This window comes from Vombatus ursinus, unplaced genomic scaffold, assembly GCF_900497805.2.
Source record: "Vombatus ursinus unplaced genomic scaffold, bare-nosed wombat genome assembly UNPS02009132.1, whole genome shotgun sequence".
NCBI lineage: Eukaryota > Metazoa > Chordata > Mammalia > Diprotodontia > Vombatidae > Vombatus > Vombatus ursinus.
The window spans coordinates 1,560,428-1,580,817 of NW_020948910.1; the positions used below are offsets into that span (position 1 = coordinate 1,560,428).

The following is a 20,390-nucleotide window of genomic DNA, read 5'->3' on the forward strand; positions in this document are numbered from 1 at the left end:
GTAGTAGTAGTAGTAGTAGTAGTAGTAGTAGTAGTAGTAGTAGTAGTTCTCAGACAAAAGACACACCACACAATCCTTCACTAGAACCATACTAAGCCTTTCCAGTTTTGTAGACTCTGTCAGACCTGGTTCAACCTTGGAAAATCCCACATCATTTCTGCATTGGCACTGGAGGAACACTTTGCAAGAAAATATTGTGTGCACAGATAACTATAATAAAAGGTACAATGTAAAAGTGCAATCCAATGAATACAAAGAAAATGTTATGGAAATTCAGAAGAGGGAGAGATTAGCTTTAATTCAGAAGAGGGAGAGATTAGCTTTTATTCAGAAGGTTTTGTAAGATTCTAACCTAAATTTCTCTTTATAGTTTAAACTATTTCTTACTTTTCTCATCCTCAGTGAAAAATGTCTTGAGCCTGTCTAACCTTAGCTTAGGCTAGACACATACTATCTGGCCACGTTATACTGGTCAAGTCACTTAGCCACTGTTTTCTTCAATGAAAATAGAAAACAATGGCCCACCACCACTCATGCATGACCCCTTGTATGCTTAGAAGCAGACAAAATAAGAGCATTTATTAAGCATCCACTAAATGCCTTTGCATCACAGTGTAGGGTAGAGCCTTATATAGGAAGCAGAAGTCCTTTCCTCCAGGAGTTTTCATATGAGGGAGTAAACACACTTGAATAGGGAAGATACAGTTAAGATATTTATAACTTATTAGTACTATGTCTAGTGCTCCAGAAAATAATGATGATGGAATTAGTCATTCATGCTTAGGTTACTCAAAGCTGCATTTTATTTTATTATGGCCACCTATATTTTGTTAAGCCATCTATATACCCTAAAGATAGTTCCTATGTTTCCTCCAGTACATTTACTATATCTGTGCAAGCTTCCTAAAAGTTAGATGAAGACCCTCTTGGGATACATTGAAGAAAAGCATTTCTGCATGGTTGACTAATGTTTTTTTCAAGGTTGAACTTGAGAAAAGATCATTTAACAAGAAGTATCTCTAATAAGAGTAATCTTTCTACACACATATTACAGGGTTGAAGTGATTATGAGGTCTGAGTATCTGCTGTCTATAGCCTTGATGGATAAATTAAGGGTTTTCATTAAGCACAGCACTATGGCACTCCTGATTACTCCCTTTCCACTCAATTAACAAAATAAAGTTTCCCTCTAAAAGGCCTACTCTCTTCTGTGCTTCTTATTTGGATGTAGGAGAAGCTGTATATGTAAAATTATGAGACTTTCTGCTGAAATTCTAATCCTACCCAAATTCACAGCGAATCATAGTTGGTTGTTTGGAAATCTGCTATCTCTAGCTTTAATTCGGTCATGGAGTTCTGGGGTCCATTTCTCTGAGGAGGTCAGTCAAGGTGATGGTAAAATCTGCCCTTTTGCCTGAGTGTATTGTCCCTGAGGGATATAATCAGGTAGTCTGGGGGTAATGATGTTGAGTCTCTACCCACATTCTACACCTCCCATAGCTCAGATAACTCAGTTGCTCCAAGAAAAGGTCAACTGGAAGAGAAGAGGGAAAAGCAGCTTAAATTACAAGAGGAATTCAGGTTCAACAACCTGGTGTCTGATTTGTCTCTAGTAAAACTAACCAGATGGAAAGAAGGCCCACAGAAATGAGAAAGGGCTGGGATTGGTGTTCTGAAATCTAGTGACAGTGATTTGGCGGGAAGAAAAGTTTTCATTGAGACAACCTCCGTGGTGTTTCCTAGGGATAAGAGCAGTAGTTGCTTTCACTTTCAAAGAAAGTGAGGAAATGAATCAAGATAACTACTAATCTAAAACCCAGATGAAAACAGAGAAATACCATACTGGTCCTAGTTAAATACACATGATGCAGAGAAAAGCAGACATCTCTAGTGGAACATAGTTCACTTTATTGAAAAATAGGGACTCCCACATACAAATACACACACACACACACACACAAACACACATTTTCCTCCTTTTTATCAGCCTCTTTTCTCCCCTGGCCCCCTGCAAGCAGGCATGAAAACAGTACCACTGTTATCTCCTCAACATGCCAAGAGGCTTTCTCTGCTTTGTTCATTTCCATTGTCCAGCTTTGCTCTTGCCTGTATATAGCACCATTTTCAAATGTCAGAAGTTGCAACATAAATCTTTCCCAGGCTCCTCTTCCTTACCCTTCACTCACACCCCCACCTCAACACACACACACACACACACACCAACTTTCCAGGCTTTGTCAATATGAACTCATGAGCACTTACATTAAGAAAAACATCAATAGCTTCCTAAGACTATAGAGGCAACACTAACTTGCCTGTCTTACTAGAAATAGCTCTACCATCTTGTCATTTATATCTCTGCCATTTTGTTGCTCTTATTGTGTTACCATTAATAAGTAGGTGAGAAGAACCATACTTTCAATGCATACATTTCATCAGAGTTTGCTCCACCCCTTCTGAAGTTGTGAATCCAACCAGGCAGGTGTATATGCATAGCACATGTATGAGTTCACAAAAGGGAGACTTACCTGCCGATGAGTAAGAACTCTCCTACCACTCCCAGACGTTTCATGGCACTCAGGAGCCCTCTGACTGTCATTCCTTCACAGAAACAAACCACCACTCTGGCCTTGGGTAGTCTCTCTCGGAGCTTGCGTAGAAGCCGATCGAAGCTTTTCTCCCCAGAATTGCTATAGATTTTGTCTGAGTGAGCAATGCATAGACCTTCCTGGGCAGCCAGCTCTTTGAAAGCATCCATTCCACTTTCCCCATAGTTTCCTAATCAAAAAATAAATGACAAGTGTTTATAAGCAGTATAGTACTATGTTCTACCCCCCTCACTTCTGACTCTTAGCTTCTCCGGCTTCCTTGAAGATTCAGCTCAAATACTACCTTTTTCTGGTTCCCCCACCATCCCTCTCTCCTCCCAGTGCCATCTCTCTGAGATTACCTTCCTTCTATTCTGTATATATCTTATGTGTATATGATCAGTTGCATGTTGTCTCCCATATTAGAATATGAGCTCCTTGAAGGCAAGGACACCTTTTGCCTTTCTTTATATCCCCAGTGTTTAGCACAGCGTCTGGCCCATAGTAAAGGTATAATAAATGTCCAACTGATTGATTTTCTGAAAACGGAATAGGTTCAGAATACTTCTAAACCTCTTCAGACATATACATTGTTTCCTCTTCAACCCAAATGAGAGCAAGGTTCCAATGTTACCAGTCCTTCATCCTCATCTGCTTCCTCTGCATTAGTTCTTCCTTTTATGCCCCATTTTTATGCGATAAATAGAAGCATGTATAGAATAATTTTACATATGCATACCTATTTGTGTCTAAAGGTAGCCATCTCTAGGGCAGGGGAAAGGGGAAGAAAAGAAAAAAAAATAAATTTACGGGATAATTTTGTTGTCTATTTGAAAGGAATAGCAAGTTGTGCATAGTAGATTTAGTTTTGTGTACAATAATCTTTTTTATTGTACTTGTTACGGAAATGCTTGTTTTATTCCATAAATTAAAAATAATTTTAAAATGGAATCGATTGATGATTTAAATGATTAATGATTAAAGAATTTCAGAGTTGGAAGTCACCTCAGGGGCTGGTTGATCCACGCTACCTCTGGGCAAAAAGCTTTTTTACAACACCGCCCCCTGCCCCCAACAAGTGCTTGGTCTTCAGTTTCCTCTTGAAAACCTGAAAGGATGGGGAACTCTTGACTTCCCAAAGCAGACCATTTCACTTTTAGATAATCCTAGTTGGTAAGAAGTTTGTCATGACATAAATTTGCCTCTTGACAACTTTCAACCATTATTCTTAGTTCTGACCTCTGGGGCCTACCAGAACAAGTTTTATCTCTCTTCCAAATGACAGCCCATCAAATATTTGAAGGCTGCCATTGTATCTACAGTTGTAAGGTATATTCTCATGACTCACTAAATGAAAATGTCTGGTTGGTGAGAGAAGACAGGCATATTAAATGACATTAAAAATATAAGGGCATAAAATAAGTGTCTGAGTTGTCTAGATTATAAATGTTTTAGGATTTCAGAGAGATCAGTGAGAGATCACTCTGGTCCAGAGGAGATATCACAGATGAAATCTTGAAGGATGGGTAGAATTTGGATAATTACAGAAGATAATTTAATTTTTTACCTTTTTTGTATATATTTCATCTACTTATTTCTATACATATTGTGTCAACCAATAGAATGGTAAGCTTCTCAAGACTAGGAACTGCTTCATTTTTATATTTGTGTCTCCTGTACCTAGAACAGTGCCTGGCATATAATAGGTGCTTAATAAATGCTTATTGATTAATTGAAAAGAAAAGAAGGCATTTCAGGGGTCAGCAAAGGCACATGGTAGGAATTCAATTCATTTCAAGAATCATTTAATTTTCAGCTTGTATCCCACAAAAAACTATGTTAGAGTAGAGGAAGATACAAAGTTTAAATAAGGTGTGGCCTTCATACTCTCACGACGCTTAGAATCTAGTAGAGAAAAAAGAAATAGAAATAACTCACATTGTATATTACTTAAAGGTTTACAAAGCACATAAGATATGTGTGTGGAGACAATAAATAAACAAGGTTGGTTAAGGAGAGGTGATTTAGACCATGACTACACAAGGTATATTCTAATGTGGAATTGGGGTTATCATTATGAAATACATAAGTTGGGAAATCGTATTTAAGAGATTGTAGAGTTAAAGCTAGAAAGACCTCAGAAGCCATCAAATCCAATTCCTTCTTTTTGCAGATGAGGAAACTGAGGCATACAGAGGTTAAGTGACTTGCCCAGGATCACGCAGATAATGTCTAAGGCCAGATTTGCCCTCAGGTCTTCCTGACACCAATTCCATCCATCTAATCGCTATGTTCCCTAGCTGTCTCAAGTTCTGGCAGAACGTGTCACTTACCTGGTATATTGTCTAAAACACAGAGCTCAATACATAACTGACATTTGATGATAATAGTATATTAAAATCAATTACATGATATGTCAACTTGTAATTCTCAACTGCTTGGGAAATCTAATATGAAAGGCAGTACAAATTATAAGTAAATAAAGAAATTGTGGTGCATCAGAGAGGGAATGCTGAAAACATGCAAATTTATTGATATCGCTTGATATTCATTTACTATGTCTGTTTTGCCCACTAAAGGTATCTAGGTGGTGGATAGAGTACTGCACTTGGAGTCAGAAATCTTGACTTCAAATATGGCCTCAGACACTTACTAATTTACTAACTTGTGTGACCTTGGGCAAGTCATTTAACCACTGTCTACCTCAGATTATCATTGTAAAATGGATATAATAATAGCACCTATCTCTAAAGTTTGTTGTGAGAGTAAAGTGAGGCAATATTTGTCAAATACTTTCAAAACCAAAAAGCATTATATAAATGCTAGCTAGTAAGTGTGCCTAGTATAGTGCTCACTTAAGCTAATCCTTGAAGATAGGATTCAGATCTATGTATGGATAGAAGGGGTGAAGGGTATCGCATGGTAGATGGGGAGAAACATTTTACAGGCAAGAGGAAATGTCCAAAAGTAAAGATAAAGAGAATGAAACAAGGTATTTATGGGGTTCTTTATGGGGATCTTGTGGGAATGGGGGAAGGGAGGAAGAGAGGTACACAATGACTCTATAAGTGACAAAGAAATTAAACAATAATTCAAAGAATCATAGTATTTAGAACTGGAAAGAACCTTCTGAGCTCAATAATTGTTGAAGATTTGAGTTGTGGATATTATATTTTTCAAGTAGTACAGAGTACTAGAGAATTTGAAATGAATCTAGTCACAAATCAGACTATCAGTGGTTACAAATAGACTATAGGTATTCTCAAACTGAATAAGAGATTAGACCTTAAATGTATGAGACACTTAACAGACAAGTGAGAATAGAAATCCCTAAAGGATATTTGGAAAGAAAATAAAGAGACAGATGTAGAGACAGCTATGTCTAAAAGGATGAGACAAGAATAAAATGATTGAAAACAGGTGTCCAAAGTAGAAAAACATAAAGAAGAAAGAAATTTGTCAGAAAAGATTGATGAAGCTACATGAGATGTATTGACCTGGGCATGGATTAGGTACAGAAATTTGGCTACAATTCAGCAAGACTGATGAAAGATTTACTTAAAGTAGATAGATTTGTAATAGCATGGCAGACAAAGTTGGGGGTTTTTTAAGTGTCATTGAATAAACCAACCATGAAATGAAATGAGTCTGTGTGTCATAATCTCCTGTATGAATGATGTTGAGAAGCAAGTGCCATCAATTAAGCCTTCTGAGTGATTTCTCCTTGAACTCTCACAAAGTTGATGATGATTCAAGATACAATAGGAGCTCCATCTGGTGGCTAATGTAACACATCTGGCCATTATGTGGTATCAAGTTCAAATCCTGCTGATATTTTTTTAAGTACTCATATATTTTTCCACTGTCAAACAACTGTATTTTCAGCATCAATTATCTCTTTCATTTCAAGTAATTCTTCCTTTGTCCAAAGGTATTCCAAATAACTTATTTTAAAAATGAAATGTCAAATAATCATCTTTAAAATGCCAGGCAACCAGGACTATAAATGATAAACTGGGTAAGGACTGTCTCCATTCTGTTGCTCTCTATAAATATTCATTTATCTTTTTTATAGTCTTGCACTGACACATTTAATGGTTTGAGAGTAAAATTATGTGATAGCAATTATTTCTGTCAATACTCAAAATGAAGCAAGAGAAGGCACCTTCCCCCTAAGTACAATACACATTTGTAGAACAGTTTAATAGTTAAGTGATCCAGAAATTGGAAATTGGGCACTGAGTCATTAGGAGAAATAAATCAGAGTAAGAAGGCTATGAAGCATGAAGGCAGATATGATGAATGTGACAGTTGATTGTGTGAAATGAAAGGTCAATGATACAAAAAGTATGATTTATTTGAACTGAGTTAATTGTGAGGGCTACCTGTCTTGGGCTCAAGCAAGAAACAGAATTTAAAAAAGAATATACAACTTAGAGAAAGTGGATGGTATGCCAGCACTGCTTTAAATGATAGCTAACTATGTTATCAGGGACTGAATTCTCAACTGATAGATGCTCCTGGATTTCATTGTTTATTGATACTAAACCAGTAGGAGATTTTGACTACAGTAATTCTATGTTTGAGTTTGCCTTTTTTTCTTCTTCAGAAAATAAGCATAATTCTATTAGACTTCTGGTGAGTCATGTCCATATTGTACTTTAAAAACAAATAATATATGCTATGGAGAGAGGGTTTGGGGGAGGCAAACCTGTTCTGTGTTGTTCCAAAAAGTAAACTAGGCTCACTTGGTGTGAATTACAAGGAAGCAGGTTTTTGCAAAGAAAAGAAAGAACTTTCTAATAACTAGGGTAGACTAGGCTACCTCATGGGAAATATGTTCTAATATGTCACCTTCAGGTGTTCAAGCTGTAACTGGATGGCCATATGTCAGGGATTTTCTGGAAGAACTGTTGGCATTGAGTGATGAATTGGACTAGACGGCCTTGAATATTCTTAGGCTGTTAGCCATTTTTCCATGAAAGTTTAATAGGTTTTGAGATTTCGTATATAATAGCATTATCAGTGGCTGTTAGAGAAAAAAAGCAAAGTAAAAACTTCAATATGAGGGTTATAAGAAGAGTTACAGAACCACAGAATCTCAGAATTGGAATGGATTTTTAGAGATCAGCGTTCTTAACCTAGGTCCATGAATTAAAAAAAATACTTTGATAATTTTATTTTATCATAATTGGTTTTCTTTGTAATTGCATGCTTCATTTTAGGCACTTGAAAAAATTCTGATAAGAAGTCCATAGTCTTGACAAGACTGACAAATGGTCCATAATGCAAAATAAATAAGTAAGAACCCTTGATCTGGCTTAAAAAATGCTCCTCAACACTATAGCTGGCAATTGGTCATCGAGTCTTTGCTTGAAAAGTTAACTATCTACCAAAGCATCTCATTTCATTCTTGGATAGTGCTAATTGATAAGACATTTTCCCTTACGTAAGCCTTAAATTTGCCTCTCAGCAACTTCTGACCATTACTTCTGGTTGTGCCCTCTAAGAACAAGAAAAATAAGTCTGATCCCTCCTTCATGTGACAGTCCTTCAAATACTTGAGTATAGCTAACTTGTCTCCCATAATACTTCACTCTCTAGAGCGAACATACTAAGTGTCTCTGACCAATCTTTTTTAAATTATTTTTTTTCAATCAGCAAGTATTTATTTTTTCTTCCCAACACTGAAAATGAAAAACAAAACCCTTGAAACAAATATGCATAGTCCAGCAAAACAAATTTCCACATTGGCCATATTCAAAAATGTGTGTTTAATTCTTCATCTTTAGTCCGTCACCTCTTTGCCAGAAGAAGGGTAGCTTTCTTCATCATTGGTCCTCTGGAGTAATAGCTGATCAAGTCCTCAGATCTTTCAAAGTTATTTGCTTTTTAAAATGTTGTTTCTATAATATAAATCATTTTCCTGGTTCTGTTCACTTCAATACGCATTAGTTTTTATAAAGTACAAATTCATGGTCCTCCACCATCCTAGCTGTCCTCCTCTGAGGCCTTTTTTGCAATAAAGAAATAAAAGAAATATCCCAATAGAATATATGATTTGGTAACAATTTCTCTTTCTTCTCATGTGTCCAGTTGCTATGATGATTAACTCTCATAATTATCCCTTTATGTTTTTTCCCCAGAGTAAATGTTTAGTTCTGTTACTGTACCCAGCTGGCCTTCAGCTTCAGCAACAAAAGAAAGGGGAAATATGAATGAGGAAAGCAGTCTGTGTACAAAAGCTCTCATCAAAGAGGATTCCTTCTGAGTTGAGATGGAAAAGATGCTGCTATTCACCATTCTGCCCCAGCATTATGAATCTACCATTGTTGCTAATACAGGGGTACAGAGGTAAGTAACTTGGATAGCCACATGTGTGCTAATTTTTTTTGTTCTATCTGACATCAGACTCCATTAATTTGTTGGGGTACAATGATGACAATCCTAATCTGTTAATTGTTCAGCTGGTGAAGTATCTCCAGGTAGGATAATTTTCTAATGTAATGTGGTGGATACCAGTGTCACTTGAGTTTAGATACTTCTTATCTAGGTTACTGAAAAATGTTCTATGGAATTTTTTGCAATGATCACTGTGATGTTCTTAAATTTAAGATAATTATCTAGATATATAGATACTATAAATTGCCTTGTTATGATTATTACCCATGCAGCCAAGTATCCTACCCTTGCTATATGCTTTTCAATATGAAAGAGGCATTATGGAATCTGAAATACAGAACATCTTCCCCCTTTGTATCTTGCAAACACCTATTCCTTTTTCTCGTTGAACACCATGCTTCCTCCATACACCTGCTGGTTTTTCAAATTTAAATGTTTTCCTTTGTTTCTGGGTTGTTGAGGGGTTTTTTTGGCGGGAAGGAGAATGTGGAGCATTGTTTTATAAACAGAAAAGCCAAAACTGGCTACTGGTGTTAAATATCTAGAGAAAATTTGGTAGCTCTAATCAAACAGCAGACATTTTCCTACTGGTTTTTAGGGGGTGGGTAGTGACAGTGACATCATGTCAGATATTGCCACTCCACAGGTTGTTATGCTTTACCACTAAGAGGTTCACTCTACCTGAATAAAGAAGCCCCTCCTAGTAACCTGACATCAGAATCCCATAGCTTTCTAGGTACCAAAAGTCTTTTTTTTCCCCCTCTAAAACTGCTTACCTTCATGGTTTAATCATTCACTGAGTCAAAATTAGAAAAAAAAATGATTTTTTAAAATTTCAGCTCAGGTCTATACATTAAATTCCTAGAATGAAGGTATGACACAAAAAATCCAAGATGTATGATAGTCCAGTTTTTTAGTTTAGAAGGAATTTTTATTTCTTTTTTAAATTAAAATTTTATTAACTTTTTTTGTTTTTACATATCCTAAATTTCCCTCTGTATCTTCCCATATTCTTTCTCAAAGATTTATCTTGTACAAAAAAAAATATTTGGAATTTTTATCTCTTAAAAACTTTAGGAAATTCCCTTTCTTTCCCTTTTTGCCTGGGTTTTGTCCTAACTTCCTATTTCCCTGACCCCCCCCCAATATCTCCTTCTCTGTTGTAAGTATTTAAAAGTAGTCTCAAACTCCCCCATAATTCTTTACTATTCCTCAGCTGAGGAATCACTGGCAGAAATTATGTCCATTAAACTCCCTCCTTTCAAGCAAGTCTCTTGAAAAGTTAAGAATTAATCCACATTTTTAAAAGATGTTCCAATGAAAGAGATTCCATAATCTCCTCTGCAAACAGTATTTAATCATTGTTGCTCAGAAATCCAAATCCTTTAAGATGAAATCTAACCCTGTTTCCTTTTCCTTATATTTCTACAGAATAGGAAACTGGCCATGACCCCATTTACAGCAAACTTTCATTCTTTAGAAGTCACACTTCAGCCTTCTCTCCTCTGCAGCTAAAGGACCCTAAAAGCATACATTCATTCATTCAACAAACATTAAGTACCTCCTATGTGCCAGACACTGTGCTAAACAAAAAAATGAACCAGTTCTTCCCCTCAAATTCACATTCTATTGAGAAAGAAGCAACATGTATACAAAAATCAAATATGATATATATACATATATATTATACAGATACGGTGCATAACTTTGGGAGCTAGGTATAGGGTACAGGTAAGTTTCAGGATAAGCTTCTTGTAGGAAGAACGTTTCTACCCCTTAGTTCAGTTTTCCCATTTCACACTTGGGAAATATTTTTACAATGTGTTTGCAATTTTTGAAAAGAACCTATCTCTCTCTCTCTCTCTCTCTCTCTCTCTCTCTCTCTCTCTGTCTCTCTGTCTCTGTCTCTCTCCACATTCCTCCCTCTACATCTTCTATCCTCTGTTGCATGCAGAATTAGGCCTGCCAACTAAGAGGTGAGCCAGCAGCTGTCTGAGATAGTACCCAGGGATAATGACCACTTGTCATCATATGTCATTCACATATCAAATTAGTATAAAAACCAATGATGTCCAGGGCTTCAGGGAGGCTGATGAGTGCATGGTAGTGGAACCCTGGAGAATTCTTTTCAGTGCTTCAACTACACTGCTCCTTCCTTTTCCCCAACTATGCTCACTTCAGAGAATCAGAGCCCACCAGTAAGAGAGAGGGGAGACAACTGTTTCATTCATCCCTACATGATGATTTTTGAGTTGAATCAACTTGATCATTTCGTTTTGATCTCCCTTCCAAGTTCTCCACATGATTTAAAGTGTAGATACCTAAATCTGACACAGGGCTATAAAGATCTGACCAGCATTGAGCATAATGGGAAGACTACCTCATGATTCCTTTAGTCTATACTCCTATTATTCAATGTCATAATTGTTTTTACTTTTTTTCTTAATTACAGAATGTCATTGTTGACTCATGATCACCTTGGTGTTCCCTGATGAGCCCTAGACCTTTTTCTGCTTCACTTGCACATAGTCAGTCCTTCCTTGTTTTATATGTAGACTGTTGATTTCAGTCCTTAAATGTACTGTACTACTGTACTTGTCCCAATTAGAATTCATAATAAAATTATGAAATCCCTTTTAACTTCTTAGTCACTTCAATTCAATACATCCAATCAGTTTTTCAGGCCCTGGAGATCGCGCCTCAGTTATGTGTCTGCTATTTGGAGGCAGCTAGGTGCTGCAATGGATAGAACAGTGGACCTGGAGTCAAGAAGATTCAAGTTAAAATCCAGCTTCATACACTTCCTAGGCGTGTGGCCCTAGGCAAATAATTTAACTTTTCTCACTGTCAGTTTTCTCATCTGTTCAATGTGAATAATCATAGCCCCCTATCTCCCAAAGTTATTTTGAGGATCAAATAAGATGAGTTTTAAAGTGCCTTGCAAACCTTAAAGCACCTTATAAATGCTAGTTATTATTATTATTTTCATCATCCTCATCTTCCTCCTCATCAGTCCCCTCCATTCCATTCCTGCTTCTATCAAACCAGTGCAGACACATGTTATCTCTATCATGGACTATTGCAAGAGTTTTTTAACTGACTTCTATATCTCTATTCTCATCCTACTCCAACCCCTATTTTTTACCCCATTAACATAGCATCAGTAGTTCAATTATGTCATTACATCTTTGATGACTCCCCATTACCAATAAAATAAAAGTCCAAAAGCCTCAATCTGCCATTTAAAATCTCTCTTTCCAGCTACTCTTCTGTGTTCTCTATCCTAGCTAAATCAGACTATCTTCCATTTCCCAAATTTACTCCCATGATTTTCTGCCCCCATGCCTTTACTCATATTATTCCTTGCAAGGTGAATGTTCTTCCCTTACATATCCATTCTTCAAGGAATAGACCAAATGCAACAATCTGCAAGCAACCTGCTCTGGTCTCCCCTAACCATGTGTGATCTCCTCTTTTTCTGAGGATCCATGGCACTTTGCTTGTGCCGTCCTTATAGTACTTGTCACAGTAAGACCTCAAGGGCAGGGATGGTATCTTCATTCTCTATGTATTACTTGCAATGCCAGACTTGGTGCCTGGATCCTAACAGATATTCAATAGATAATAGTTGAATTGAATTTAGTTTTCCTTTTAAAATAGTAATCATAGCCATCATGTAAAGTCCAGTACTGATGTCTCATCTTGGTATAAAGCTCATTCTGGGCTCTTAATGGCTATGCCAGAAGAATACAAGAGCTGTCAAGTCTTAGCAATATGGAAAGTCTTTAAGTATGTATCTGGTAATCGACTCTGTGCCTTTCATAACCAGCCATGCTGAATTTAAAAAGGCTTTTTATGAGAAGCTTTGCCACCATATGATGTTGTTTCCCCCCCCATCCAGCAACTCTTGAACCAACTAGAAGATATAAAAAAAAGTTTCAATCTTTGTTCATGAAGAAATGCTTATGAAATCATGGATATTTTGATGTAATAATAATAGCTTAAATTTGGAACTATGCCCAAAGGGTTATAAAACTGTGTGAGCCCTTTGACCTAGCAATATCATTACTAGGTCTGTATCTCACAGAGATTTTTAAAAAAGGAAAGGGATCTAAATGTACAAAACAGTTTATAGCAATTCTCTTTGTGGTGGCAAAGAATTGGAATTTGAGGGGATGTTCATCAATTGGGGAATGGCTGAATAAATATGTGGTATATATATACTATTGTGCTATAAGAAATGATGAGCAGGATGATTTCAGAAAACTTGGAAAGACTTACATGAACTGATACAGAGTAAAGTGAGCAGAACCAGGAGAATGTGGTAACACAGTAATAACACTATTGTAAAGATAATCAACTGTGAATAACTTATCTATGCTTAGCAATACAATGATCTAAGATAGTTTCAAAGGACTTATTGTGAAAGATAATAACCACTTCCAGAGAAAGAACTAATGGAGTCTGAATGCAGATCAAAGAATATTTTTTCTTTTTTTTTAATTTTTTTTGGTCTTTGTTTTCTTTTACAACATGACCAATATGGAATTGTTTTACATTATTGCACATGTATAACCTATATCAAACTTCTTGCCTTCTCAGGGTGGGGAAAGGGAGGGAGGAAGAGAATTTGGAACCCAATTTATTTTAAATGAATGTTAAAAATTGTTTTTACATGTACTTGGAAAAAATAAAATTTTTCTTAAAATAATAATAGCTTACATTTGTATAATGATTGAGTTACAAAGTACTTTCATGTATATTTTCTTATTTGGGTCACAGAATCATAGATATAGAACTGGAAAGAATTTCAGAAAACATCTAGTCCAACCACCTCATTTTAGTGATGTGGAAACTGAGGCCCAGGGACATTAAGCAACTTGTTCAAGTTCACAAGGTAGTAAGTATTAGAGGTAGGATCTGAACTCAGGTTTCCTGATTTTAGAGCCAGTGTGCTTTCCACTGTACCATGCTGCCTTCACTGCAAATTAAATAGTATGAGAATTACATCCCCATTTTTTCAGCATTATTAATACTAATAATAATTTCAATTTGCATAATTGACCAATCCATCAAAAAGCATTTATTAGACACCTACAATATACTAGATCCCATGCTAGTCATGAGGGAATACAAGGATCCAAATGAAGTAGTCCCTGCCCTTGAGGACCTTACATTTTAGTAAGGGAAGAAAACATATACATATTAAGCAAAAACAAAATAATTACAAGCTAATCTGAGGGGAAGGCACTAGCATTCAAAAGGGAGGGCTAAAATAACGTAAAACCTCATGTAAGAGGTTCCCTTGAAATGAGCTTTAAAGGAAATTAGGAATTTTAAGAGACTAAGATCAAGATGGAGTACATTTTAGGCATGAGGAATAACCAGATGGAGAAGGAAGTTGGAGTGCCAGGTCACTCAGTCAATAAACATTTAAGTACCTATTGTGTGCCAAGTACTGTGCTAAGCACCAAGAATACAAAGAAAGATGAAAGACTCCTTAAGGAGCTCACAATCTAATAGAGGAGACAACATGCAAATAATTGTGTATGATCAAGCTAAGTACGGGATAGATTGGAAATCATGAGTAGAGGAAAGTACTCAGATTAAGAAGGTTTAGGGAAAGTTTCCTGTAAAAGGTAGGGTTTTAGCTGAAACTTTGACAGAAGTCCCTGAAACTAAGAGGCAGAAATGAGAAGAGATAATATTCCATGCTGTGAAGAACAACCAAAAGGACAGTTTGGCTGGGCTTTATGGAATATAAAATATTTTCATTTGAGGAAACTGAGGCCCAGAGAGGCTAAGTCACTTGCCAATAGATGCATAGTTAGCAAGACAAAGGGTAAGACCTTGAAACAAAGCCTTTCTGACTCCAAAGCCATCGCTTTTTCCACTAGACCATACTTAGGTACTTTGGATGTTACCTCATTATCCTCCATGCATTCAAATTGCAATCCCTTCTCGTACTGCACAATTCTTGCTTATGTCTTTTTTTATAAATATTTTACAAGGGATCTACCCCAATGCATTAGAAGGTTTCCACTAGTTCTTTTAATATTTTACAGGCACCAATCTGTATACCACATGCAATGTAACACCCATCTGTTCTCCTTTTCCCTCATTACATTACTGGTTCATCCTTTCTCCAGTAATGTGTTTATAATGATGTCTTCTGTACCATTTTTTGCTTGCAAGTCATTGCTGTGCCCTACTTATACCACTTATACCCACCATAGAAAGACTTTCATTACCCTTTGGGTTAGTTACTATCTTAACTCTTCTAAGATTCTAGTGTTCTATGATCTATAGTCATCTAGCTTTATTAGGAGAATATTGCTCATTTAAAGATCAAGTTTTGTGTCATCACACATATCGGGATCATTGAAAACACTTTACAATTCTCCAAATGACTTCTATTCAATTCTAGGGCTCTTCTAAAATCATCCATCTGTAGTGTCTATCTATAGGACCAGCTCAATGGGCTATATGTAATAATTTGGAGAAGAAGTTTTTCATCCACTTTATTTTTGTAATGTAGTGGTTAAGCTGATCTCTTGAAGGAATATTATTTCATTGAGAAGACTTCATGGTGTCAAGAATTTTATAACTATATATATACACACATACGCATATATATACACATATATGTGTATATATATATATATGTACAGACACATAGCCTCTCTCTTTCTCTCTCTAACACACACACACACACACACACTGTTTTCTATAAATAGGAGCAATTGGAGACTTTTACCACTAATAGGGAATTCTTTTCTATTTATAATCTCTATAAGACATCCTCCATAACTGGTGAACATTCTAGGTGAGAATACATTATTTTACAACTCACTTGAAGTTCCTACTCAGCAGACAATTGGACAAACTATTTACCATGGTTCAATATGAATTGAAACAAACCTTGTATGATGTTTATATTATATAAATGGAAGACACTTTGTCTAAGGAGGAACTTTAAAATTATATTTTGTTCTACTTCATTAAATATTTATTTTTAGGTAATTCTATAAACAATGGACAAAGCAGTATCTTAAAGTCTGTGAACCTCAACTGTCTGACTCTGAAGATATGACCTGATATGATCTGCTGTAGAAAATCTGAAAGCATGACTTTTTCCTTCTTGCATTTCCATCAAGGATACCCTCAATGCCTATATAGACCATTTTCATCATAAAAATAAATAGACATCTGGATTGGTAGCTGTTGATTTTTTCTTGGCAACCTTTCCTTGGTAAATAATAATAATAACAATAATAACATATATGATATGGTACCATTGTTCTAGAATCTTCCCTTCTTTAAGATATCATGAAAATCATTACCTGAGTGTTTTTAAAATTATGTTCCTTTCACATGGATTTCTCTGGCACTTATTTGATCATATATAATCAATCTTTCCAATTTTATCTTTTAAGGTGCTATGGTCACTTTTTCATGTAACACTGGGTACTCAGATGCTAGAGTCCAACTATGGTGGTTCTGCTATAGTCACTGATAACAATGAATCACTCCAGAAATGCCAAAGTTTTCCATTTCAAGTCTAGGTGCTATTTTCCTTCTAATTTCATCCATAAATGCTCTTAATTTAATCTGGCTCAACTAAGAGCCAATGCAAAGCTACCAACAAGTTTGTGTTTTCCTCTTAACTGCTTTTTGCCATTTTATAATACAATTCAAAATCTTTCATATGTAAAATACCTTGTAAATCGTAAAGTTCTATATGAATATTATTAGTAATAGTAGTAATAATAATAATCCTCTATTCTACAAATGAACTAAAAATCTAAATTAGTGATGCCTTTTGATTAGCAATGTTACTTGGCAAGGAGATGCAGTGTTTTCTGTATTCATTTGTTTCTGGGTTCTTTCATTCTCCTCATTGGCTCTTTTATATTGGTTAAATTTCTTTAAGAAAAAAAGATAGTCAATGCCTTTATGTTTGTCAAGTTCTCGTTTTTCAGAGTCAGTTTGTTTAAACATGCTAGGTTAGAGCTTCTGCAATCAAATATAGTCTGTTCTCATTTAACTTTTCTTTGATTTTGGTATTGATTTTGACCTTTACTTCAACCAGTAAATGATACTCCTGGATCGCAAACAGCTGGATCTGAAATGACTGCTAGTTGGAAACCAGATGATTCCTATAAAGATGGTCAATTTCAATGTCTGTGATGTTCAGTTCATCTACATCTAGTACCATCTGACTCTATTCTTATATCAACTATTAACAAAGTACATTATGAACCCTCTGCATGGATTATATTCAGTTTGCCTCTTTCATTTCTTAATTCTTTGTCATATTATCTGAATTACCCACTATAACATATTATCTACTAAATGTTATTATTTTATAGCTTTGCACCAGAGCTCCAGTTCATAGCTTCTGCGACCTGGATTCTCGAAAGAATAGAGTGGTGAATTAAAGTAATAGGCACCAGGAATGAATCATTGGAATATTAGTAGGGATTTTCATTCCTGCTGAAAAGCTGCATTTTCCTTTTTGGTGTGCAAATAAAGGCCTACATTTCAAAGATTTAGCCCCTACTCACACATCTTTCCTTTTTTGTGTACTTAGAGGTTTGGCATTTGCTAGCATATTTCATAATCTAAGTTATTGATCTAAGTTAATTCCATTTATCAAATATTATCTACCATATACTAGGCCAGAGGCAAGGTGGAAAAAAAATAAAGACAGCTTTGGAGTCAGGATGACCAGGGTTTAAGTCTTACTGCTGACAAACTAACTGCGAGTATGTACACAAGCAAATCACCTCATCTCTCAATGCCCCAGGCCACTCTCAGAGGCAATAAATGACCGAGGAGCTGCCAGTTTACTCAGGCAGCTAGGTGGTACCATGGATAGAGTGTTCCCTATTCTACATTTGATGCTTATTACCTGTGTGATCTTTGACAAATTGGGCCAGGAATCAGGAAGGTCTGAGTTCAAATCTGGCATTGGACACTTACTAGCTGTGTGACTCTGGGCAAATCACTAAACCTCTGTTTGCCTCAGTTTGTTCATCTGTAAAATGGGAACAATAATAGCATCTACCTCCCAGTGTTGCTGTGAGTGTCAAATAAGATAATATTTGTAAAATGCACAGCGCTTAATAAATGTTTATTCTATTAGTGGAGGGAGTTTCTACTCCAGGAATTTATGAAATCATGGGTTTGGGCAATGTGTAAGGCATCGATGCTTTATAAATTTTCCTGTATGCAAGGTTATAATTTAAAAGAACACTGAAGAAGGACAGAGAGAAAAGGGAGTCAGCGAAAAATAGACACCAAGCTAAACTCAGTCATTATCAATCAGTCAATTGCATCTACTTATGCACCTTCAGGGCCTGAAGTCAGAAAGACTCATCTTCCTGAGTTCAAATCTGGCTTCAGACATGTCCTAGCTGTGTGACTGTGCAAGTCGCTTAACCCTATTTGCTTCAGTTTCTTTATCTGTAGAATGAGCTGGAGAAGGAAATGGTAAACTATTCCAGTACCTCTACCAAAAAACTCCAAATGGGGTCACATAGAGTCAAACATAACTGAAATGATTGAACAACAACCATAAATGGGGAAAACATGAAATGGGGAAAAGCAGTTATCCCCTATGGTCAATCAATAAACATTTATTAAGTGCCTGCTATGTGTCAAGCACAGTGCTAAGTGATAGGATATAAAGAAAGGAAAAAGAGACCCCCTTCTCAAGGGGCTCAGTGTAATGGGAAAGATAACATGCAAATAACTATCTACAAATAAACCATATATGGGATAAATTGGACATAATCAATAGAGGGATAGGCACTAGAAGATGGGAAAATCAGGAAAGGCTAAGAATCAGCATTGCTTAAAAATCTAGGCTTTTGTTCTAAAAACTGTCTCCCTAGGAATACCTTCGGTGGCCATCACTCACTGATTATCTTACCTGGGCTTCTTTCTCCCTGACTAATTGCTTCTCTTAACTTATTTTGGGGGGAGGAGAAGGAAAGCATCAGCTGTGTGACTGAAAATCTATCAGCCCCTGCTTGCTTTAATTTGGCCTTTGGACCTTTATAAATACACCCCTGTTTAGGTACGTACTAACAAGAAGACCCTGAAAGGCTGCACAAGGCAAAAATCAGGCAGCAACCACGTAAGAACCAGAGAATGTAGCACAGGCTTATGAAGTGAGCCCAAAGTAATTGTAAGACATACTGCTCAGAGTCATTGGGCTGACATTTAGCAGGGGCCAGATGTTTTTTCATCGTCAGAGCAGCTACTTTGGGCCACTACTTTTCTCAGTGGGATTAATTCTGTTCTGTTCTTGAAGCCTCAGTTTGCTCCTAGTACTGAGTCCTGATCTTGACATTTTTACCCTATCAGTTAAAAGGAAAGAGAGAAAAAGAATCCAGCAGCCTCTGGATGAACCAAATGAGAATCTAGTTTTAGGTCAAAGGAAAAGGTAAAATGAACAGGTAAACTTGTTTGAAATTTAAAATACAGGCGTCACTCCTTCTGTTGGTATTCAGTGATTTCTGTTTCATGGCAGGAGCCATGGAATTACAATAATAATTATCCTTCTTATGTAAGTACCTTGAGGCTCAGCTCACATGTTCTGTCCTCCAGGAAACCTTTTCTGATTTTGTGAATTGTTTGTGCTCCCTATCTCCTCAAATCATCCATCAACTCACGTGTTTCTGTTTCAACCACCCAGTAGAATATAAACTCCTCAAGGAAGCAACTGTTTTTAATTCCATTTTTGTATTCCTAGTGCCTAGCATTGTACTTTTCCCTATGGTAGATGTTTAATAAATGCTTCCCATTTCAGTCATTTTTTTTAGTTGCATCTAGCTCTTCATGACACCATTTGGGGCTTTCTTGGCAAAGATACTAGAGTGGTTTGCCATTTCCTTCTGCAGCTCATTTTACAGATGAGGAAACTGAGGCAAACAGGGTTAAGTGACTTGCCCAAGGTCATATAGCTAGTAATTGTCTGAGGACGGATTTGAATTCAGAAAGAATAGTCTTCATGACTCCAGACCCAGTGCTCTATCCATTGTACCACCTAGCTGCCCCAAATGCTTGTTAAATTGAATCAAATTGAAGGTGCTCATAATCTCATGGATCTAAACCTAGAAAGGTGACCATGACCATCTAGTGTAATCTCCTTTTAAAAGGTGAGAAAATGGGGCAGCTATGTGGTGCAGTGGATAGAGCACCGGCCCTGAAGTCTGGAGGACCTGAGTTCAAATCTGGCCTCAGACCAAACACTCGACACTTATTAGCTGTGTGACCCTAGGCAAGTCACTTAACTCCAACTGCCTAAAAAAAATTAAATAAATAAAAGGGAAGAAAATGAAGCCCAGAAAGGTTAAGAAATTGCCCAAGATATGTGATTTTTTTTTCATG

At 36.5% G+C, this 20,390-nt stretch overlaps 1 protein-coding gene across 2 annotated transcripts in view; it reads right to left on the reverse strand.

Moving 5' to 3' along the window:
- Positions 1–20,390, reverse strand: part of GRM1 (glutamate metabotropic receptor 1) — a 415,558-nt gene that overhangs the window by 303,452 nt on the left and 91,716 nt on the right. For both annotated transcript variants that reach the window (XM_027850717.1, XM_027850718.1), the window contains exon 2: positions 2,529–2,778. In XM_027850717.1, coding sequence (XP_027706518.1) covers positions 2,529–2,778 — 250 coding nt within the window. The remainder of the gene's footprint in view (positions 1–2,528; positions 2,779–20,390) is intronic.